This window comes from Candidozyma haemuli (assembly GCF_002926055.2).
Source record: "Candidozyma haemuli strain B11899 chromosome Unknown C_2014730914, whole genome shotgun sequence".
Classification (NCBI taxonomy): domain Eukaryota; kingdom Fungi; phylum Ascomycota; class Pichiomycetes; order Serinales; family Metschnikowiaceae; genus Candidozyma; species Candidozyma haemuli.
The window spans coordinates 958,570-981,535 of record NW_020289904.1 but is presented as its reverse complement, the minus strand read 5'-3'; the positions used below and the strand labels follow the sequence as shown (position 1 = coordinate 981,535).

The window sequence follows — 22,966 nt, the reverse complement described above, 5'->3', positions numbered from 1 at the left end:
AAAGGGTACTAGTATGTGTGGTGCACGGGTGTAGACATGTAGAGCGGGAAGGTAAAACTGAAAAATTTGTACTACCCAGGCAACCAGGCACCGAGACCAATGATCACCAAATACTTTACCAAAGTGTCTGTACGGTTTAACCCGTTCTCTGAGGCTGCCAGGCCCGTCAGACTCTTTATGGGACGTATTCCCACCGCTCTGAAGAGTGGGTGCAGCATCGACTACAAGATCCTTACCGGTAACGAAGAGCCCTTGGTGAAAGTGACGTTCAAGGACAAGGCTGAGATGGAGATCAACCCTTCTGAAAAGAGATTTGAAGATTTGAAGGCCTTTTTCGACGGTCACCTGAGAAAGTTGGCACTTAAGGATGCCATCCTGGAGTAAAAAGTAACCCCTCTGCTCCACCGCTTAGATCTACCACTAGGGAACGAACTCCGTTTCCCCAGTATGAGTCACGACACTTCTGTAAATACCATAATGCAAATAAACTATCCGTTTCCCCCCAAGTGTAGTTGCCGCTCGGTCAAGTGGAGAGAACCTTGCGTGTAGGTATATAAGAGGCAGTAGTCGCAAGAGTCAAGCAAACCTTCACCCTACCTACCACCATGTATAAACAGTTTCTTGAAAGATTCGGGCTCAGCGTGCCCATCATGCAAGCGCCAATGGCCGGCGTTTCCACGGTTGCAATGGCAGCAGAGGTTGCCAAAGCTGGAGGGTTAGGATCCTTACCAATGGCGTCTGTTGATTTGACGAAAAGCACGGAGCCGGTGTTCCAGCAAATCGGAGAGTTCAGGGGCCTTGCTGGCGACAAGGCGCCCGTAAACGTTAACTTTTTCGCCCACGACTTCACAAAGCAAGTGCCGCCGGGTCCAGCCGAACAGCGTAACTGGTACCAGGTTATGGCTCGTGCTTCCGGTGTAGCCGAAACAAAGCTTCACGAAGTGGTGCCGCAGTTCCAACGCATAAACATCTCGTTTAAAGAGTTTGAACATAAGCAGCACGAGCAAGTGGAACCGTTTTTCAAGCGGCTTGGCGAGAGTAACGTTCAAATCGTGCTGTTCCATTTTGGACTCCCTAGTGCAGAAACCATTGATGTGATCCACCGCCATAAGCTAGCAGTATTTGCCTGTGTAACCAGCGTTAGTGAAGCCCAGGTGGCTTTAGACGCTGGTGCAGACGTTTTGGTGGCCCAGGGCTACGAAGCTGGCGGCCACAGAGGCAACTTTTTACTGGAAGAACCCACCGACGAAAAACTTCCCACAAAAGAACTTTTCACCCAACTTGCAGCCAAATTCGGGTCCTCGCGGGTGGTTCCTGCTGGAGGGATCGTCGATGCCGCTGGCGCCAGAGAATACCTCGACTTGGGGGCTGCAGCAGTGAGCATGGGCACATTGTTTGTGACAAGCCAGGAGTCCAGTGCTCCACCGTATATTGGGGACCTTTTAAGGAACAAGGAAGATAATTTACCTGGCACGGTTATGACCCTGTTGGTTTCTGGAAAACATGCCAGAACCGTGGAAACACCGTTTATTAACGCCTTGGTGTCGTCCCTGGTGGACCAGATGCCTCTGTACGGGTACCTGTACTATGCCTACAAGACGGCTGCGAAAAGTTTCCCTCCAGGATGCGGCTTCTATTTGGCAGGTGCCAATTACCACAAGGTCACGCCCGGAGCTAAGGCCGGTGCTACGGTGGTGCAATTATGGGACGAGATTCAGAACAATAAAGAAGCTTAACGGTGGCGACGGCTTATTGGAATGCTCTTATTGTGGCATGGTGAAACCGGATGAACGCGGGTAGCCCTAAGTACTCATACAGAAATGTGACGAGCCTGGGCGCACTCACCTGATAGTCTGTGCGGCCCATATACGCATCTGAGTAATCTCAGCTCACTTATTGGTCATGGGCCCACAGGACCGTTGGGCTTATGTTACCCCGGCTCAGGCCAGTAGATCATTCTTTTGGGTTATACGAGAACCATATATAAACTCTGGTTCGCTGCCCGCTGGTGGTAGAGTTAATTTGGATATGCGCACAGCTCGTTTGACAAGTTTTTTGCAACCAATACGCAACATGACCATCGCTCCCCAGATCTACAAGCCCCAGGCCTTGACTACTGCTCAGAAGGATCTTATTAAGGCTTCGGTGCCTATTCTTGAGTCTAGTGGGTTGGACCTCACCAAGGCTTTTTATGACTCGATGCTTAATGGTAATCCTGAGGTGCGTCCATTCTTTAACGATACCAACCAGATTACCTATAGACAGCCTAAGGTGTTGGCGTTTGCATTGCTTAACTATGCTAAGAATATCGACGACTTGACTCCGTTGACTGATTTCGTTCAGCAGATTGTCGTGAAGCACGTTGGTTTACAGGTGAGAGCTGAACACTACCCTGTGGTTGGCAGCCACTTGATCGCTACCATGGGTAAGCTTTTGGGTGAAAAAATCGCTACGCCAGAGTTTGTTGAAGCCTGGTCTACTGCTTACGGTAACTTGGCTCAGCTTTTGATTGACGCTGAGTTTGCCGAGTACCAGAAACAGCCTTGGGATGGGTTTAAGGATTTCGTGGTGACCAGAATTGAATCTGAAACTGACGATGTCAAGTCTGTCTACTTTAAGCCAGCTGATGGTACCAAGGTTGCCATGCCATTGCGTGGTCAGTACCTTGGCTTCCGTTTCTTGATTCCAGGAAGTGATGTGGAGAAGTCTAGAGAGTACTCCATTTCCGAGTACCCTGAGTCTGGCGAGTACCGTATTTCTGTCAAGAAGTTAGACCAAGGTGTTATTTCTGGTTACATTCACGATACTTTGAAGGTTGGTGACACCATCAAAGTGGCTCCACCTGCTGGTAGGTTCATTTACCAGGAAACCGATAAAGATGTCGTGCTCTTTGCCGGTGGTATTGGTATCACCCCACTCGTTTCTATTGCCGAAAAAGCCCTTCAGGATGGTAAGAAGGTGACGCTTCTCTTCTCCAACCAACGTGCTGAGTCTATTCCTTTCGAGAAGTGGTTCCAGGAGAAGAAGGACGCCAATGCCAAGTTTGAGTTCATCAGACTCAACGATGACGAAGGCAAGAGGCTTTCCCAGGCCCACTTCGATGCATTGGACTTGGCCAACTCGGAAGTCTACATGCTTGGTCCTCTTGGCTACATGGACTTCGTGAAGGGAGAGTTGACCAAACGTGGCAAGACCGATATCCACTCTGAATTCTTCGGTCCTACCGCTGTTTAATCTATTTCCCCAAATCCTCCAAAGTTGCTCCCTACTATTATAGCTGCTTTTTGCTGTAAATAGATTGTTATGAATGCATGAATTATGAATGGCTGCGAAAAAGCACAAAGCGCCCAAAAACTTCGTATCTCTAAGGGGAAAGGTCCAATTCCGCGCAGCCTAAGAAGTCAGACCACACTTCCCCAAAAAAACCCCAAAACCCCAAAACCTTCCAGATCATCCTTGACATCTTCCACTGCTTCTATTTTTGATTCCTTTTTCCTGCGTCGATTCAATTCCCTATTTTGTATTCTCTCCTCCAGAAATTCCTTCCTGTCTTTGACTCCTGTAGCTCGCCTGGCCCCGGGCTCGTTTCACACTGTCCCAGTCGCACTGTTTGACTCTCCACAAGGTGATATATATACTTCAGCTACTCCCATAGTTATTCACCCGGGCTTTCGATTTTTTGTGTTTGAAGCTCCCGCCTAACGAAAATGCATCCACATTCTTTTTACATTTTGCCTGATAGAACAAGACTTCTTGACGAGTATAGGAACAAGAAGGTAAGTGAGCTTCCTGCTCCATCGTTACTCATTGACAGAAGTAAGTTCACCAACAATTCTGTTCGTATGTTGGAAGGTGCTAGGGCATTGGGCGTTGATTTCAGAGTTCATATCAAGACTCATAAGGCTGCCGAGGGCGTGAGGATCCAATTGACTGGCGACGGCCTGTACTCGTCCGATAAGATAGTGGTATCTACGCTTCCAGAGGCGTGGGTGATATTGCCGTTGATTGACGATGGTACCGTGAAAGATGTGTTGCTTGGGATTCCTATTGCGAAGCTGATTTTGCCCGAAGTGGCGCTGTTTAAGAAATTGGCGCCTCTGTTTAAACTTATGGCGGACAGTGAGAGCCAGATAGACGCTCTTGAAGAGTACGCCAGTCAGTATGGTACCAATTGGGAAGTCTTTGTCAAGGTTGATATGGGTACGCACAGAGCTGGGCTTGAGGAGAGTTCTTCGAGGCTTTCCTCGTTGATTAAGAGAATTGTGCTGTCTGAATCGGTCTCTTTGCATGGCTTCTACTGCCATGCGGGACACTCTTATGATGCAAGATCTGGTGCTGATGCTCGGAGCTTGTTGGTTGAGGAGATAAAAAACGCTAATCTTGTGGCAAAATATGCACTTACCTTAGACTCCAGTTTAGATTTGCACCTTTCTGTGGGTGCCACACCCACCGCCCACGTTTCTCAGCAGGTGAAGAGTATACAAGAGATCGAAGAGGCTCTTGGAGAGAAGATTCACGGGACGTTGGAATTACATGCGGGGAACTATTCTTGTTGCGATCTTCAGCAAGTGGCTACTGGCCTTGTTGCTTTGGAAGATGTATCTATCTTCGTGCTTGCAGAGGTGATTTCAGAGTACCCGGGTAGAGGAAAGAAGGCGCCCGGAGAACAGTTGATTAATGCCGGAGGCATCGCCTTTTCCAAAGATAAAGGCCCTATTCCAGGATACGGGAAGATCGTCGAGCCTAAGGAACATACTGGATGGGAAGTTGCCAGAGTGAGCCAGGAACATGGAGTTTTGCAGCCAGTGTCAGACAATGTGGAGTTCATCCCATACGGCACAAAAGTGGTGGTAGTGCCGCAGCACGCTTGCATGGCTGCATCTAATCACGCTTGGTACTATGTGATCGAAAACGGTATCGTCGTCGATATCTGGGTTCCTGCAAAGCTATGGTAAACCATCGCTTGCAGCAGTTGACGCCCCGTATATTATTATCTGACCCGATCTCCCCGGGGAAAAAGTGCGCTAACGCATGACTTTCAGGTGATACAAAAGTGAGACCCGAGGATTTTCGCGCTAATGTGCGCGACATCTTCCGGGGTAACGGGTCACACAATGGTCGAGGTTAGCGAAGGAAGCTGGCCCAGGTGGTCATGATTAAATTCAAGAGACGCTTCAAAAGATCTTCTTTAGATGAACGATCAGCTTTATACGGGCTTTTTCAGCTCATCAGGGTCCCGGTTGCAACTAAAACATGTCACATGCTGCAACTGCCTGGTGCTGGAGGATGTACGGATGTGTGGCAAAAGTCTGGGGTGAGCCAATCAAGGGATGAGAATTTCATATTTGTCAATCCTGTACATTGTTCGCACCCGGACTAGCGCCGGGTTTAGTATGGCCCTCCCACAAAAAAAAAAAACGAGAGCCTGTTCGAACCGCTACATCTTCTTCTTCTACGTCCACAAGTATAGATACCATGTTGAAGACTTTCTTCAGACCAGTTGCACGTTTGACCCCATCGAGGGCTTTGGCTACTGCTACGCAGCCTAAGATCAAGAAGTTCCAAATCTACAGGTGGAACCCTGACACTCCAGAAGTTGAGCCAAAGATGCAAAACTACGAGATCGACTTGAACGCCTGTGGTCCTATGGTTTTGGATGCTCTTTTGAAGATCAAGAACGAGCAGGATGCTACCTTGACATTCAGAAGATCTTGCAGAGAGGGTATCTGTGGTTCTTGTGCCATGAACATTGGCGGACAAAACACATTGGCATGCTTGTGCAGAATAGATACAAACACGTCAAAGGACTTGAAGATCTATCCTTTGCCACACATGTACATTGTCCGTGACTTGGTGCCAGACTTGACCCATTTCTACAAACAGTACAAATCCATCCAGCCATACTTGCAAAGAGACACGCCTCCAGCTGATGGCAGAGAGAACTTACAGAGTATCGAAGACAGAGCCAAGTTGGACGGTCTTTACGAGTGCATTTTGTGTGCTTGTTGCTCTACGTCGTGTCCATCTTACTGGTGGAACCAGCAGCAGTACTTGGGCCCAGCCGTTTTGATGCAGGCTTACAGATGGTTGATTGACTCGAGAGACGAGGCCAGCAAGTTAAGAAAGGAAATGTTGCAAAACTCCATGTCCTTGTACAGATGTCACACCATTATGAACTGTGCCAGAACGTGTCCAAAGGGTTTGAACCCAGGCCGTGCCATTGCCGAAATCAAGAAACAGATGGCCTTCGATTAGGTCTAAATAGCATTATTTATCACTACGCATGAAGGAGTTGTAGCGAGACCAAAGTGCCCCTGCCCCTTGCGACCCGGACCATTGATGAGGGTGACTCAAAAAAAAAAAAAAAGAAGAACGACTTTCGGGGCCGAAGCAGGCCTTCATAATACACACATATAGTTAAGGAACAAATATACCAGATTTTGATGTAGAAATGAGTGAATGAGGAGCTTCAGATGAGTTATATAGGTACTTGAAGCGATAAGGATGTGGAGATGGTGGGGCAGAATGAGAGGTCATCGATCTAGAGACAAGCAAAGTAAGGTTACTCAAAGGCGCTCATGAAGGAAGGCCTTGTAAGAGGCTATCTAAGCCCGTCTGTCTTCTAGATAGTCAGAGATGTTTAGGAGGTTGAAGCTTGGATCTAGCAGAAGCCACATCCCAGGTTAAGGATACAAAGTCAATATACGAGAGGAATGGCACCAGATATGCAAGAGAAAGAAGTTACTTATTAAGTATACCGTTGAAACCAAATCAGGGGTGACGCAAGGAAATGTATTCCCGGGTAGCGTTCCCTTCTTCATATGAAGACCACATGGTGCCCATCCATCGATCACCAATGATCCCGAACATGGATCACCGACCATGGACCCCCCGGCATGGATCCCACCATCATTGATTTTTGTCGTAGAGGCCCCCAGAGGCCCCTTACTGATCTACTCTACCCTTACTTTCCACTTTCTCTGTCTAGTGCAGACTTGTCTAGAACCATAGAAATACCTCTAGTCCTCCAGAACATCCATAACCACCAACCATACCTCCCTGCCATCAACACCACAGCCAAACACAAAACCCAATCTCTTCTGCCCCAGCCAATTCCGCATTCCTTTCCATCCCCATCCCCATCCCTTCCCCTATTTCCCATCATTCCTTTTCTTATTTTTTCTTGTTACCCCAGATTCTGCCACATTAAGCTTCATCTGATGAAAGCCTACAATCGATGCACGCAGGGCATCTGCGCTGCCATTTTTTCTCCCTCCCGTCACGTCAAAAAAGGTATAATGTGGGGCACCCTTACTCCCCTGGCCCCCGAGAAAAACATCAAATATCCAAACTCCCAAATTTCCAAAATTTCCAACTCCCAAAACCCAAAACCGCAAGCCATTCCCTTCTCATAACCCTTCCAAGTGTAAACACAGAGTCAGTAGCAACTGCAATTGCGCAGGCCGAGCTCGGTTTGAGCACAATATTTAGACTTTCTGCTTGTTCCCTCTGCGGTGCCAAATTGGCTCGGGACAGCCCACTCCGACCCGAGCGAATTTCCAGGGCAAACAGCAAAGAAAGGTTTACCCAAAAACGAACCAGCCAAACAAATAAACGGGGAGTGGCCCCACAAACGCATATCTGCAATTCCCTAATGACGCCCCGAGGTATTTTTTTTGCAAGGCTTCTGTAGAATATACCTCTGTGGGGAGGAAAATGGCTCGGATAAGACCTGGGTTGGCCTGGCGCTAGAAGGAGTGCGCTTTTTTCGGGGGAGGCTACCCCAGACAGGGCTAAGCTTCTGAAGGGCCCCTGCACATCCTCAATGTACGCTTTGTGTCTTCTCCCTACTGTCAACTACAAAGAGCAATTGCCATGCAAATAGGGCTATGTGGGGGCGACGGAAGATGCCTTAATGGTGACCAGAATCGGCGGGTGAGGTAAGCTTTTCCGAGAGATTTAAGCTGGGCGCTTGGAGGTGCTTCAGGGTATATAGTGTAGAGCATTTGGTCGCTTTTGGGTGCAAATTATCATCAAGAATCTACCAATTGATATGTCTAGACCAAAGGTGCTTTTAGTTTTGTACGAGGGCGGTGAACACGCCAAACAGGAACCTAAGTTGTTGGGTTGCCTTGAAAACGAGTTGGGAATCAGACAACTCGTGGAGTCCAAGGGCTACGAGTTGGTTACCACCTCCAACAAGGACCCAATTGGCTCTTCTGAGGTTGACGCCCACTTGCCTGAGACTGAGGTTATCATCACCACTCCTTTCTTCCCTGCCTACATCACCAGAGAGAGAATTGAGAAGGCTCCACGCTTGAAGCTCTGTGTCACTGCTGGTGTGGGTTCTGACCATATCGACTTGAACGCTGCTAACGAGCACAACATCACCGTTGCTGAAGTTACCGGCTCCAACGTTGTTTCTGTCGCTGAACATGTCATTCTGACCATCTTGAACTTGGTTCGTAACATCATTCCTTCCCACGAACAAGCTGTTCAAGGCGGTTGGGACATTGCTGGTTGCGCCAAGAACGAGTTTGACTTGGAGAACAAGGTTGTTGCTACCGTTGGTGCTGGTAGAATTGGCTACCGTGTGTTGGAGAGAATGATTGCATTCAACCCATCCAAGCTCTTGTACTTTGACTACCAGCAGCTTCCTTCCGAGGCTACCGACAAGTTGAACAAGGCTTCTGAGATCTTCAATGGCAGAGGTGACATTGTTGAGCACTTCACTGACTTGAATGAAATGTTGGCCAAGGCTGATGTTGTCACCATTAACTGTCCATTGCACGAGAAGACCAAGGGCTTGTTCGACAAGTCTACCATTAGCCACATGAAGGATGGTGCCTGGTTGGTTAACACTGCCAGAGGTGCCATTTGTGTGGCTGAGGATGTAGCTGAGGCTGTCTCTTGCGGTAAGCTTAGAGGCTACGGCGGTGACGTCTGGTACCCACAGCCAGCCCCTGAGGACCACCCATGGAGATCTTTCAGAAACAAGTGGGGTGGTGGTAACGCCATGACTCCACATATCAGTGGTACTTCTTTGGATGCCCAGGCCAGATACAGCGCCGGTACGCACGCCATCTTGAAGAGTTACTTCGACAAGACCTTCGACTACAGAAAGGAGGATCTTATTGTTATCGATGGCGACTACGCCACGAAGGCCTACGGCCAGCGTAAGTAGATTTAATGAAGTCTATATGTTTCTTGTCATTTCTTCCATCAGTATAATGTCAAAATATCTTTCGAAGGGTGAAAGACTGCCGGATTGCCATAGCATTTCTGTTGGAATCTCACTAGTAGTGGAACTTGTAGGCAGTGTCGAGCTATAATCATTGGCCAAAGCCGTGATAGCCGGATCATCCATGCACTGTTCCATGATGACGTTACACTGCCGGAGTCCATTCACTTCAGTCTCACCCGCTTTCATCAACCTGTCTCTTAAGACAAACTCTGTTGGGAGCGAACTGTCGGTGACTTTCTTGGTGATTAAACTGAATCTTCTTGCCGATTCATACTTGTCTTTCATAAGCTCGTAAACATTGAGGACCACCTGGTTGGAGAACCTTAATAATTTCCTGTGCTTTTGGATTTCTGTAAAGAAATCCTGGTATTCTGCGCTTGTTTCAAGAAGCACTCTGTGGTTATGCTGGCTCTCCAATGCCCTCTGAACGTGGCTGTAACGTACCATGGCCGATACTATGAATAAACTGCACTGGGCGAGGCACTGGATCAATGGTCCGCAAATAAATACATCAGTTGAGCCACTGACAATGGTCATAGTCTGGTTAACGAGATCTGGAAGTAATGGAAACAAGAAAGTTGTAAGCTTATGAACAACCTTGTATCTCCACTGGCTAGCTGTATAAAACTCCTTCTTCCGTGTGTAATAGTAAATCAAATGAGAATAGATACCAACAATGAAATAATGCTGGCTGAGCATCAACTTGAGTTTCGAGAATCTGAAGAATGACTCTTTAGTTGTCAACGAGGGCGTTGATTTACCGCCATGCAAGTGATTCAATAGGCTGTCATAGGCCGTCTCAAGTTTCTGAATAACCTTCTCTAGTACGCTTATCTTGATATTCCCGGAAACTTTTCCTGTCAAGTTTATACCTTCTGTAAGCACCCCACGGTAACCTTCGAGCCAATGGATATTTTCAATCGCCATTTTCTCACTCTCTGGATCAAACCCAGTCAAAAATTCAGGTTTGAAAGCTGGTAATTCGGCATCAAAAGTGTCAGGACCAATTGCCATATAGTTACCTGAAAAAAGGGACTGATCGATTTCAAGGAAAACGAGAGTGTACCAAAGTTTCTTCTGAAGCAAATCTCTCTTCTCGTCAAAATCAGGCCTATCACGGCGCCATTCACGATTTATCCATAAGCTATAAGCAATCTGGTTCAGGAGCGATGATAGCGTGGTCGACTTGATATCGTAACGTGTGTGCTCTGGGGCGATGGTGGAGTAGACACGGAGAGCAGTCACTAACTGGAACGCTTCTAGGCATACGTCACCCGTCATGTTGTAAACACTGAGGCATTGGTTAGCCAAGTCGATGAAATCAGCTCCAATGCGCTGGCGACTGAGATATTCGAGCTCTTCTTTGCTATTGTGAAAACAGTATGAGGGAGTCTGGTTGGACCCGCCTGTTAATGTAATATAAGCCGTACGGAGCGCCACCAATAGAAGACCATACACGGCAGGATCAGTTTCACCATTTCCCAATATCATAGCACGCTGGTCATCTCCCAGTTTGGCACCAATAAGCTTTCCAACCGCCAACCTGAAATCTTGCTCATCGAGAATAGGCATATATGGATAAGCGATCTTGAAGAACCTGTCAAGAAGCATATTGATAGCTCTGACGCTTGGTAAAGTATCGTAAAGTTTCATTCGTAACGTTTCATGCTCTCCCTTCACTGTAGGTTTGTGAAATAGGCCGATTTCCTTATCTAAGGGATTCAAGTAAAAGTGTGGAGCTTCATCATGGAAAGGAGGTCTGTCCCTACAAGCGTAGAAACTCTTGAATATGCAAAGCAAGATCTCGTCAATGGAAACCATTACGACCCATTTAAATGGGCCCATGTACCTCCAGCTCTGATCATTGCGGTGGTCAATTCTGCTGATGGCGTCATGGAACCCCATCGTTTCATTCAGGAGGCTTTCTTCCATATTAGCCGCTGGCTTCATGCCATTACTAGCTAGCTGCTTTTCTAGCACAGCTATCCGATGTCTAAGTGCATCAGCAACATCGCCAGAACTGGAATCTGCCTTGACCACGGCGTCACAGTGGGGGTTCCCCATTTTGACACAAGCCGTACATGGGGACTTTTTGTCACATTTAATTTTCCGTTTCCTGCAAAATGAGCAAACAACTTTGTATCTACCTCGGGTCATTATGGAGCTTCTTGATTGGAAAACGATGGGTTATCAATAGTCATCCTATATATGAGAGAGATTGGGAACTTCCCGTGTTTTTTCCGCTCCCCCGTTAAATTTCAGCCTCACGTAAATGCAGGCTTTCCTATAAGAAATACCTCGTATTGTTAAACAACGGCCTAGCCTCTAAAGAATATTCTCTAGCATAGGCATGTCTAAAAGCTCATCAATGGCAGTGAAGTCAAGACTCTCAAACATGCGGTTATCGAAAAGGTCTGCCGGTGTACTCAAGTGGTTTGGCAAAGGCAGAGGCTTATGTCTTTGTCTGAGGGTGGTGAATTCCACTCTGTCGATACCCTCGCGGATAATCTGGTTGCAGCCTTCCAAGAACAGACTAGAGGTACGTATGTAAGCCTTGTCTTCTGCCGAGCCATCCACATCCTCTAACATTTCATGGAGCTTCCGATGCCCGTAGTCGAGCTTTTTGCAGAGCGCATTTCTGTCCTTCAACAGACTGTAAAAGTTGCCAAGAATCACCATGAGGTCATCGAGCGTGGCTATGTACTTTTCCAATGCCTCGAAGAGATTACTATAACGTGGATCAGCTCTCATTCTACCACCATGGTTATTGTTGCATTTCATAGACGCATACTGGCTCTTGTACTTGATCAACAAGCTCACAAGAAGAAATGGAATGTTGTTGGTGCAATCCACAAACCGCGATATGGAGAACAAATCGGTTGATCCGGCAAACGGGTTTTTGACGTGTCCGAGAAGCATTGGCAATAACGGTATAACGTTCTGCATCGTGGAGGTGATGAGCTTAGTTTCTGCACTGGTTGCAAGCCCGTACTCTTTCCTCTTCAAATGATTATAGTATATGTGCGTGTAGACGCTAAAGATGAAAAACTGCACCTTCAGAAGGACAGTAAGGAGACTATTTCTGTGGAAGGAGTCAACTTCACTGAGCGGATCGTGGCGTAGAGCAATTCTGATCTGCTCGTGGATCCTTCCAAGAAAGTCTTCGATTTCCTCCACTTTTTCTGTTAGCGTTCGTATTGGCACACTTCCTGTAAGATTACCCGTCATTGCAAGCCCCTCTGTGAGCAACTTTCTCATTGTATTATTAATTTCAAAGCTTCTTAGCGTCACTTTTTCGATCTCATAGTCTCTTACATTGGAAGCTTCCGGTTGGAACGTCGGAAGGGTGACGTCGTAGGTGTCTGGGTTAATGTTCACGCAGTTGCCAGTAAAAGCAGCATCCGACACATCCAAGAATAGAAATGTGTACCACATCTTTCGACAGAGCAGATTCCATCTTGGGCTTGTATCATCTTGCGGGGCGAAGCTGTGGGGCTCACGATTCAATCTGCGGCAGCATGCCATCAGATTCAACAAGGCGCTCAATGTCCGATTGGCATTATCGCTATTCCAGCTTTCAGGATTGACATCATTGTATAAGCAAAGAAGGCCCACAAGCTGCACGACGTCAAAAATGCTCTCGTCAATAAGGTTATACTGACCCAAACACTTTTGAGCCAACTTTGCGAACTCATCTGAGATCTCGTATTGGGATAAATAATGCATGGAGTGTGGGGGCACGGAAGAGGAGACATTAATTCTTCCGTTGCAGTCATAAATAGTCAAGTACGCAAAACGAAGCACCATAAGTAGAACTCCTAGGTTTGCAAAGTCCAACTCATCGCTTGCAGAAAGCTGCGTTGGTTGTTCTGAGGAAGTTTCTGGACCAATCAACTTCCTCATCACCGTCTTGATATAAATTTCATCAAGCACTGGTAAGTATGGGTACACCACTGTGAAAAACCGGTCAATGAGCATCCACACTACCTTAGAAATAGGCAAGATGCCCTGGATTTGTTGCCTCAAATGAGCCAGTGTCTCCAACGGTGTACTACATAGCAACCCTGGAGCAAAAGTCTGTACACTTGAATTCGGCGCCGTCTTCACCTGCGATAGGTTTGGGTTCTGTTTGAATGCCGACCTCACCATGCCATATAGGACAGGGTCCAAACTCACCAACAAGATCCACCGGAACGGCCCCCATTGCTTGAGCTGACGGGAATAACGAGGCTCAGGAACCTTAACTGGCACATTAAAAGTGATTTTGCTATCTGGATTTGCATTAAGCTCCGGTACACTCTGGAGCACCTGGCTCCGTCTTTTTGCAGCATTCCGTTTCACCGTCTCCTCGAGAGCTATGAGCCTCTCTTTCAAAACCGTCATTTCATCCTGGCTTCGAGGAGCATGCAGCGGTTTAACCACCTTCAGCTCTTCGGGCTGACTCACCGTCAGGTTTTTGGCAAACTCACTGTAATCGCATTCAGCCTTAAACTTAACACACGCTGAGCATGGCATCTTCATATCACATTTGATCTTTCTTTTTCTGCAGAACAGGCAGACCATACGTAAACGTCCACGGGGCATTATCAACGGGAATTCTTTATTTTACACGGTTCAACGACTTTCAAAAAATGAAGAACTGATTTATGGGATGATATACTAAAGTATTTATAATTCTCCGTTTCTCCGTGCACTCCGCCGTCGCTTTCCGCCGCCGCCGCGTTAGCCTTGTCACCGTGCGCACTATAGCGCATACCTAAAGCCCTTATTCTCAAAGTCAGTGAGGCCCTTAAAACCATTAAGAATGGCCTCCTGTTTCATTTCCTCCGTTTGTTCTCCTTGTTCTTTATCTCTTCTATAGTTTCTGCTTCTCAAAAGGAACCAGTAACAAATTCCCAAAGCGATCATGCCTGAGTAACATGTCATTAGACCGATCATAGCTGACTTGTACTTGGGTGCCTCTCTGGCGTAGAAGATATTTGCACCCACAATGTTACCTGTGGCGTACATGGTGAACCAACAACCGTTGGTGACAACTTTTTTGGTTGTACCACCAATGTTGGCGTTGATGAAAATCCAACAGAGAATGATGGGTCCTCCGATGATATATTGTAGCCAAGTGCATCCCACCGAGGCCCATCTATTATCTTCAATTAAGTGGATCGCGATCAAGCCCGCAAAACCAGGAAGACAAAGTAGCACAAAAAGAAGACATCTGATATTTTCAATCTTCAATGCGGCTATACCGGCTGCAAAAACAACGATAAACTCAAAGGCTCCGGTTGGCATTTGCAATGCAGTTGCAGCAAGACCGTCGAACCCGAATCCCTTGATTAATGCAGATTGGAAGTTGGAAACACCTCCATTGATAATACCAACAGCCAAAGCAACAAGCACGACAAAGTAGACACCAGGATCAGAAAGTGCTTCTCTGGCCTGGGGCCACTTGAATTGCTTATCCTTAACACCTTGGTTATTTTTAGAGATGTGCTTGATAAGAATGGTCCTCTCTCGTTCAGTCAAGAACTTAGCTGAAGCAGGACTGTCTGGTGTGAGCCAAAGGAAGAATACCGACCAGACCAAGTTTAAAAGACCAATGACCAAAAAGATCAATTTCCATGAAGCGATGGCCGCCAGGTTGGCATGGCCCAATCCAAACCCAAGAAGGCCTCCAATGATTGTAGCAATACCGTTGAAACTCAAAAAGGTGCACATTCTGAATGGCTGGTCTTGACGGGAGTAGAACATACCACAAATCATCATACAAGATGGCGAAATACCTGCCTCAAACATACCCAAGATGAACCTCACCACAAGTATACCAGCATAGTTCTTCGTGCCCATATGGGCTACCAATATGATGGCCCAGACAAATAGCATACCGCCAGTGTACTTGGCAATGGGCACCTTTTGAATGATATAGTTAGAGGGCATGGCCCAAAACAAGTAGCCGAAATTGAAAATGGCAGCAACCCACGAATACCTCTGACCATGTAAACCCAAATCTTCCTTAAGGGAGTAGGCCGAGGCGTAATTTAGACTTAGCTTATCAAGAAACTGTAATGCATATGTGACACAAAGAATAGGAACGATTCTGATATCAACTTTGAATTTGATCCGCTTGATTTCGGCCTCCACTTCTTCTTCAGTAATATCATTACCTTGTTCATAAAGGTCTAAACCGATGATGTTACCATTTTCGTTCACTGTTTCGCCGATAATGGACGAGATTCTGGAAGTCGAGGTTCTGACACCCGATTCCTTCTCTGCATATTCCTTTGACATATCCGCTGAATTTTCTTATTGATTCATAACCCACAAGGGGGATTTATATATACATATATTACAAAAAGCAAAAAGCCGCCGTGCTATGCAAAAATTGTTGACAGGGCTGTCTCTGCAAATCACAACCCACCTTACAGCATGCATAATCAATAAATTAAGCACGTGATGTGTTATCAACTTATTAGTTGCCTGATCGGGCAACCCGACTGTTTTACCGCTCTGTCACGGAATTGAAACTCTGATAGGGAAGGCTGCGATCTGGTTCACCACTCTGCTCTGCGGTATTGTGAGTGGAGAAACTTGAGGGGTTGGTCCATTATTTTCTTGCTGACTTCCTTTAAACTCCTCTTTTCTGTCGAGTTCCGTCTTCTTCGCCTATTGTTGCCAGTTGATAACATCATTGTAATCCTGGGTTCCGCGATTAAGCCCAAAGTTTATCTTTATAGATGCGCGTGAGTATCAATGGAATCATGACATCCTTCAGGCTGCACAATGGTGTAACATCTATCTCTCGAATTACCTAAAGTAGAATTTCGAAGTGGGCTTCTTTCTATCGGACCTTCTGCTTGCGCTGGCAGTGATCGCTTGTTGCTCCTCTTCAACATTTGCATCACCGGTGGAATCCGGTTTTATCAGTTGATGATGTGCCCTATGAGGGAAATACACCACGTTGATCGGAGGAAGATAATAAACATTCAGAATTGGGAAGTATCTGTATCTCGTCGGCTTACCTTCTGCGTCAACGAACGATTTCGGATCGAGCAATTCCTTAAGATTAGTCGCCAGCCCCGCCCCAGTTGGTACTGGAGTTTGCCTGTTTGCTTTGCTTCTCGTGCGCTGCATCTCCTCCCCTAAGGAGCGATCTTCTGTTTCGCCTGAAACTGACGAGTCCTTAGGTTCTGCTTTTATGGCCTGACTGTCTTCCTCTTTCTCTGGTGAACCATCACCGAAGCTCTGAGAGTGATGAGTAGAATTCACATCATAATCCTGTCCTCTTGTCTCTTCACTAACCACATCCTGTTCTGAGAATTCAAAACTGGATTTCGACACAGCTGGTCTGGGCCTGATCAAGACATCTCCTCTCTTGTGATAAAATGAAGGGTTACGGCCTCTCACGATAATAGGCGAGCTTTTGAGCTCCTTGACTATAACTTCTCCTTGGTCGAGTTCAGCTATTAGCCTCACCGAAAAATTGTTAAAAGTTTGGAAGCTCACATTAACGCTGTTTGCCGTTGCACTTTTGAACTGTGCTCTACGAATGGTGAAGTAATTGTCTCCGCCGCTTTCGCTGACCAGTATTTTGTGAGAAGTACCAATGCGTTTTGGAAGGACAACGTCTGAATAACCTTTACTCTTATCCTTTATAGCGTCGTTCTGTGTGTTGAGAATCACGGGAATGCTTTCTTCGCCATTAGCAAAAGCCAAAACATCGAGACGAAACCCGTTGATAACTCCCTTGCCAGGAATGGCCAAAAGATTGGATTCACTTGACCGCAGAAAATTAACATTGACATGAATAAAGTTCCTTCTGTAGCATGAAACAACTTCTGCGTTATACTTCTTGTCAGTTTGAGGTACTTCCTTCGTTGCCGAAATGTGGTTGAAGTTATCCTGGTCATTTGTGTAGAATCGTCCTGCGATGAAGCCCCTGAAAGTGATTTGTACGGGTTGATTCGAGTGATCAAGAATAGGAACTTGTGGACTGTCATTAGCTTGATCAAGGTCTAGGAGTTTTAATAGCTTTCCTGGATTGTAATCAACCTGAATTGTAGCAGGAGTGGCTTGTTTATCCAACGGGACAGAATCTGCATCTGCATCCAGCATTTTCGGGACAGAATCTGCATCCGCGTCCATTATTTTTGAGGTTTTTGGTTTTTTCTTTTGCTTTTTTATGGATTTATCGCCAACTTGGGGAGATGACTCCAATTCTGAATCATCTCGCTTGGGAACCTTGTTCCCTCTCATACCAAAAGAAGCATTATTGGCATTCATAGGTGCCTGGAGTACTTCTGGTGTGGCAGTTTTAGATACACCAAATAACAGATGGTCATCTGCGTCATTGCTTGAGACTGGCATAGGCATAGACATGCCTGGGTTACCGTGTGGAGGCTGTGGGCTGATGTTGCCGTAATAGTTCATGCCATCAAACTGCCCAATAACAGTCAGCGCAGACCAGGCTGGTTGGAATGGCATTACATGCTGAGGAAGGTATGGTTTCTGCATCAGATGGTATCGACTTGGGGGCTGTATACCAGCAGCTTCGGCCGGGACGAATTCCTGGTAATGCAGTGTATGTGTCAAAAAGTCTTCTGGGGGACCAGGATGAGGCAGAAAGCGCATGTTGGGTCCTTGGTTAGTGTAGTTAGCCATGTGGTTAGGCGTTGGACCAGTGGCCATGTTCATAGTGTACATGCTATCGGGATCAAACAGCAGCTGCAGATGGTCATGGTCTGAATTAACCATTTGCATATTCATTCCAGCCAGATATGAAGGCATTTTGGGCTGGTCATTCTGGAAAAGCGCAGCGTGGAAGCCATCGTCTTCCTGCTTGACCAACGCATCCAGGGTAATCGTAGAAAGTGGGTGTAATAGGTCGGGGAGAAATAGCGACGCTAGATCGTCCATCTTTTCCTTTTGCTCGTCCATGGCCTAGAAGATCCGCCTGCGTTTATATAGGAATGGAACGATGGAATTGAAAGAGTGTACAGATCACTAGAGGTCCAGACTATGGATGATATGATGATGCTCAAGGTGATGGTCAGTTGTCTGTGTACAGGAGACGATGTTAGTGGACCCTGCCATCTGGGGTTACCCCAAACAGGTGATCCAAATATTATTACCAAAGATGCTACTATTAAATGAATAAAATGTTGTGGTGGTTTAGGGTGTCCTTCCTTGCGTAGACCCTTGCGTTTCAAGCAAAGTGTAATACCGACCAACCTGTGTATTGCATCCAAAACACCTGAGGTAATTGCTTGGAAGAGTAGACGAAACAGCCTGAAACTCCTAATAGACGGGTAACGAAGGTCAGACGATTGCTGAAACGGGCTGTTTACAGACCACCATGTTAGGTGGGAAGCCCATGTTTCGCGTATGCATAGTGTCTGGAGACTCAAAGTTCCCCTATTATTTCAAAAAGCTGTGAATACGTTGAAGGGACGTTGGAAAAATTGTAGAATGAAAATTTCATCTTCTCGATATTTTGTAAGTATATTATAGACTAAACCTGAAACGAGTATTTTGCAATATTCGCGTAGATCTGCCTTAATGCGAAGGTAATTGAATTTCAGATGTAGACCTGGACCAAAAGTTGTGAATAGAGAAAGCAGTGTCAAAAATCAGAAACATTAAATTTTACTTAAGAAAGTTGTTTGGGTAAAAAAGGGGCCTTTATTTACCCATCAATATGCATTTTCGACTATTTTCCTGCCAGGTGACGCTTCTTTGACACCCCACTGGCAGGTGCTACAATTAGCAGTTCCCTCGCTTACAGACGCAAGCTTTAATGCGACCATGCGAGCTGTGCATGGCAATGCAAGGTTTATTGTTAAATGCTATTTCACTAGGAGTGATTTGCAGCCAATATCAGATTGCTTAAGAAATGACCTCCAATATGAGGAATAGATTTGGTCGCGGAATTTGTATTTCCTGATATGGATAGGTATCGATTCCGCTCCGGCGCAGTAACTTTTTCACCTTCATTACTACATCTTTTCTTAAAAAATGGTGAAACAGGAGCCATTCGGCGTTGAACAGTTCATGGACAAGTATGAGACGTCCATCAAGTACAATATGGGTGAGACATGTGTTGATTCGCTTAAAATGAATGAAATCATTCCCGAGTCTGAGCAAGCAGACGTTGCTAAGACTTTGCTCGATACCAAATTGGTATACGGCCATATCAGAGGCTCGCCTGAGTTGAAAAGCCAGATTTCTGCTCTATATGATGATAGTATCACTCCAGAGAACGTGGTGGTGACCAATGGTGCCATTGGAGCCAACTTCTTGCTCTTCTATAGCTTGGTGGAGAAGGGAGATCACGTTTTGGTGGTTGAACCAAGCTACCAGCAGCTTAGTTCTGTTCCAAAGATGTTTGGCGGTAATGTGGATACCTTCAAGATTCTTCTTGAGGATAGTTACTTGCCAAACTTGGCCTCATTGGAAGAGTCTATCAAGACAAACAAGACCAGGCTTCTTGTAATTAACAACCCAAACAATCCAACGGGTTTTGTTTGGGACAATGAAATTATGGAGAAGATTGTTGGAATTTGCCAATCATATAATGTCACACTTATGTGTGACGAGGTGTACAGACCCCTTTACCATGAAGCCAATGGTACCAAATCAGTGGTGTCATTTGGATACGAGAATACCATATCCACAGGTTCCATGTCCAAGGCATTTTCTTTGGCCGGTCTTAGATTGGGCTGGATCGTCACTAAAGATGCAGCGTTGATCGAATCAATCTACGAAAAAAGAGACTACAATACAATCTCTGTACTGATGGTAGATGATTTGTTAGCAACAATTGCCTTAAAACACAAGGATAACATTCTCGAGCGGGGACATGCAATTTGCAAGAATAACCTTGATGTGCTTGAAGAAGCTATTACAAAGCTGAATGGCTTATTACAATGGCAGCGTCCCCGTGGGGGAAGCACCTGTTTTGTGAAAATAAACGCCGAAGTGAATACCTTGGCAATGGCAGAGGAATTAGCTACCAAGCACGGTGTCTTACTTGTACCCGGGGAATTGTTTAACCAATCCGGCAGTGTAAGAATTGGGTTTGGGAACGGTGAACGTGATATTAAGGAAGGAATCAAGGTCTTGATCCTGTGGCTCGCCGACCGATCCGGGAGATAGGGTTCCCCAGGACCAATCAGGCGATGATTGTAACAAGAATGAGGGGAAAGCCACGCCGTTGTGGATTAAGCCCTGATATTCCTCCGAAAGTAAGACCCCGGTTAGCGAATATTTACGACACCACGCATTGACATCGCATCTATTTATAGACTTACGCTGCACGAAGTGCAGAATTACTAAGTGCGTTCTACCTACTGAGCGACAAACACGGTTACGTAACGGACAACACAGAAGACAAAATTGATAGTAGGCCGTACGGCAAAAGCTCCGTCGGCCGGCGTGGCACCAAAACACAAAAAACTACTCCATTGTTTTAGGTAGGCCTCGAACGGACCGTACTTTTATCCACCGTTTATCAATTGTCACTACTGACCAATTGCAGTACTGTAGCCCCCACCAACCCACTCAATGGCCTAGCCTCCACGAACACCAACCAAAAGAATGGTCCATGAACTACTCACAACACACCTTCTCCACCCTGCATTACAAATCCACAGTAAATAAAAAAACCATACCGACTCCGTTCTTAAAATAGGTATCATGGGGAGTGTTTACTAGTATACCGTGCATGAACATAAACTTCACGCTGGATGGCCGCTCTGCGTGTACCTGGTGCCTCTCCTACTGGTTACCTGAACAGCTGCAGGTGTGCTTCTTTATTTTAGGCACCATCCATTGTATGTATATATAGATATATAGTTGTTTTGTGTCTTGTCTTGTTTTTCTTAGGTCGGTTCCTTGGACGTCACTCGCGCAGACTTAAATAACCTTGGTTCCCCTGCCTATTTTTCAGTTTCTTTTCTTTTCTTTTATTTTTTTCTTTTTTTAGTTGACTTCAATTTCACTGATTTCCCCTTCCATAGGCAATTAGGTCCAGGACCCTTTGAAAAGTGTATTATTAAAATTATTCATTTTAAGTCTTTTTTATTTTTTTTTTTTTTACCACTTTTTTCACTCCATCGGCGCCTGCTTGCTTTATCCATCATTCGATCTTGTACTTAGTCCTACGCACTTTCCACAGCCTCACCGGATCCATCGCTACTACTGATAAAAAAAGTCATCTACTTCGCACACCATGTCCCATAATGGAAGAGAGGTCAATAAGGTGTATGGCCAGGACTTCATCATCGACCAACGGTTTAAGATCGTTAAGGAGATTGGTCACGGCGCCTATGGTATAGTGTGCTCGGCCAAGTTCGGCTCACCCCAGGGCGACGGCAATTACGTTGCCATCAAGAAGGTCACCAACATCTTTTCCAAGAAAATCCTTTGCAAGCGTTCTCTTCGTGAGATTAAGCTTTTGCAGTTCTTCCGTGGTCATAAGAACATCACTTGCTTGTATGACTTGGACATTGTCCCCCACCCTGCCACTGGCGACTTCAACGAGATCTATCTTTACGAGGAGTTGATGGAATGTGACATGCACCAGATCATCCGCCTGGGCCAGCCGTTGACCGACTCTCATTACCAGCTGTTCATCTACCAAGTGCTCTGTGGCCTTAAATACATCCACAGTGCTGATGTGTTGCACAGAGACTTGAAACCAGGTAACTTGTTGGTCAATGCTGATTGTGAGCTTAAGATCTGTGATTTCGGGCTTGCAAGAGGTTTCTCAGAGGATATTGAACAGAACTCACAGTTCATGACTGAATACGTGGCCACACGCTGGTACCGTGCGCCAGAGATCATGCTCTCCTTCTCCAACTACACCAAGGCTATCGATATCTGGTCGGTGGGTTGTATTCTTGGAGAGCTTTTGGGCGGCAAGCCGCTTTTCAGAGGAAAGGACTACGTCGACCAGTTGAATCAAATCTTGATGATCTTGGGTACTCCCAAGGAGGCCACCCTTACGAAGATTGGCTCTGTCAGAGCTCAAAACTACGTTCGTTCCTTGCCCATAATGAGAAGGGTGCCATTCACTGAACTATTTCCTAATGCTAATCCATTGGCTCTTGATTTGTTGGAGAAGATGCTTACGCTAGATCCTCACCAGAGAATCACTGTCGACGAGGCATTGAAGCATCCGTACATGTCGGTTTGGCATGACCCCAACGACGAGCCAGAGTGCAAGGTCAAGTTTGACTTTAAGACATTCGAAACCGTGGATGATCTTGATTCAATGAAACAACTTATCATCGACGAGGTCCGCAACTTCAGAGAGTTTGTTAGGAAGCCTATTCATGAACAGCATCAGATACAACTTCAGATGCAACAACAACAATTGCTAAAAGAACAGCAACAAAACAATAACCAACATTCTGAAGGGATCGAAGACACTGTTGAAGCAGTGAACGCTCAAATGGAACTGTTCCCTGATATGTTTAACACGGACTACTCAATGAACAGCGCAGGGGTTCTCACCTACCCTGATCAATTACATAACGACGACAATGGAATGCAGTTTTACGACGCAGTTCCTAAGCCACAAGAACTTGATCACTTTGCACATGTGGATGAGAAGAACGACAATCCAGAGTTATTTCAACTTGAAGAAGAACTAGGGTTTGGCTTGGATCGTTCAACCACATTCAACACCTAATCATGCCCTCTCCTGCTGAGTACTGGAAATGGCTG

General features: G+C 46.1%; 11 protein-coding genes across 11 annotated transcripts; 7 read left to right on the top strand and 4 right to left on the bottom strand. All coding sequences in view use genetic code 12, as the record gives it.

Moving 5' to 3' along the window:
* Positions 1-99: 99 nt before the first annotated feature.
* CXQ85_002059 (mitochondrial 54S ribosomal protein mL53) lies at positions 100-1,736 on the top strand (the record flags this gene model as incomplete). The annotated part of the gene is made up of 2 exons (XM_025485749.1): positions 100-380; positions 575-1,736. 2 exons carry the CDS (start codon positions 100-102, stop codon positions 1,734-1,736), a joined length of 1,443 nt encoding a protein of 480 aa, XP_025341214.1.
* A 337-nt stretch (positions 1,737-2,073) lies between these two features.
* Positions 2,074-3,234, top strand: YHB1 (Yhb1p; the record flags this gene model as incomplete). The annotated part of the gene is made up of 1 exon (XM_025485748.1): positions 2,074-3,234. The coding sequence occupies one exon, from the start codon at positions 2,074-2,076 to the stop codon at positions 3,232-3,234; it is 1,161 nt and encodes a 386-aa protein (XP_025341213.1).
* A 473-nt stretch (positions 3,235-3,707) lies between these two features.
* CXQ85_002057 (uncharacterized protein) lies at positions 3,708-4,955 on the top strand (the record flags this gene model as incomplete). Its single annotated transcript, XM_025485747.1, has 1 exon — positions 3,708-4,955. One exon carries the CDS (start codon positions 3,708-3,710, stop codon positions 4,953-4,955), a length of 1,248 nt encoding a protein of 415 aa, XP_025341212.1.
* Positions 4,956-5,475: 520 nt separating this feature from the next.
* On the top strand, positions 5,476-6,255 carry SDH2 (succinate dehydrogenase iron-sulfur protein subunit; the record flags this gene model as incomplete). The annotated part of the gene is made up of 1 exon (XM_025485746.1): positions 5,476-6,255. The coding sequence occupies one exon, from the start codon at positions 5,476-5,478 to the stop codon at positions 6,253-6,255; it is 780 nt and encodes a 259-aa protein (XP_025341211.1).
* A 1,798-nt stretch (positions 6,256-8,053) lies between these two features.
* Positions 8,054-9,184, top strand: FDH1 (formate dehydrogenase (NAD+); the record flags this gene model as incomplete). Its single annotated transcript, XM_025485745.1, has 1 exon — positions 8,054-9,184. One exon carries the CDS (start codon positions 8,054-8,056, stop codon positions 9,182-9,184), a length of 1,131 nt encoding a protein of 376 aa, XP_025341210.1.
* A 38-nt stretch (positions 9,185-9,222) lies between these two features.
* Positions 9,223-11,308, bottom strand: CXQ85_002054 (fungal specific transcription factor domain-containing protein; the record flags this gene model as incomplete). The annotated part of the gene is made up of 2 exons (XM_025485744.1): positions 9,223-9,260; positions 9,310-11,308. 2 exons carry the CDS (start codon positions 11,306-11,308, stop codon positions 9,223-9,225), a joined length of 2,037 nt encoding a protein of 678 aa, XP_025341209.1.
* A 261-nt stretch (positions 11,309-11,569) lies between these two features.
* CXQ85_002053 (fungal specific transcription factor domain-containing protein) lies at positions 11,570-13,759 on the bottom strand (the record flags this gene model as incomplete). Its single annotated transcript, XM_025485743.1, has 1 exon — positions 11,570-13,759. The coding sequence occupies one exon, from the start codon at positions 13,757-13,759 to the stop codon at positions 11,570-11,572; it is 2,190 nt and encodes a 729-aa protein (XP_025341208.1).
* A 228-nt stretch (positions 13,760-13,987) lies between these two features.
* On the bottom strand, positions 13,988-15,529 carry DAL7 (Dal7p; the record flags this gene model as incomplete). The annotated part of the gene is made up of 1 exon (XM_025485742.1): positions 13,988-15,529. One exon carries the CDS (start codon positions 15,527-15,529, stop codon positions 13,988-13,990), a length of 1,542 nt encoding a protein of 513 aa, XP_025341207.1.
* A 516-nt stretch (positions 15,530-16,045) lies between these two features.
* Positions 16,046-18,175, bottom strand: REP1 (Rep1p; the record flags this gene model as incomplete). Its single annotated transcript, XM_025485741.1, has 1 exon — positions 16,046-18,175. One exon carries the CDS (start codon positions 18,173-18,175, stop codon positions 16,046-16,048), a length of 2,130 nt encoding a protein of 709 aa, XP_025341206.1.
* A 1,077-nt stretch (positions 18,176-19,252) lies between these two features.
* On the top strand, positions 19,253-20,392 carry CXQ85_002050 (uncharacterized protein; the record flags this gene model as incomplete). Its single annotated transcript, XM_025485740.1, has 1 exon — positions 19,253-20,392. One exon carries the CDS (start codon positions 19,253-19,255, stop codon positions 20,390-20,392), a length of 1,140 nt encoding a protein of 379 aa, XP_025341205.1.
* Positions 20,393-21,467: 1,075 nt separating this feature from the next.
* Positions 21,468-22,931, top strand: MKC1 (mitogen-activated serine/threonine-protein kinase; the record flags this gene model as incomplete). Its single annotated transcript, XM_025485739.1, has 1 exon — positions 21,468-22,931. One exon carries the CDS (start codon positions 21,468-21,470, stop codon positions 22,929-22,931), a length of 1,464 nt encoding a protein of 487 aa, XP_025341204.1.
* Between the last annotated feature and the right edge of the window lie 35 nt (positions 22,932-22,966).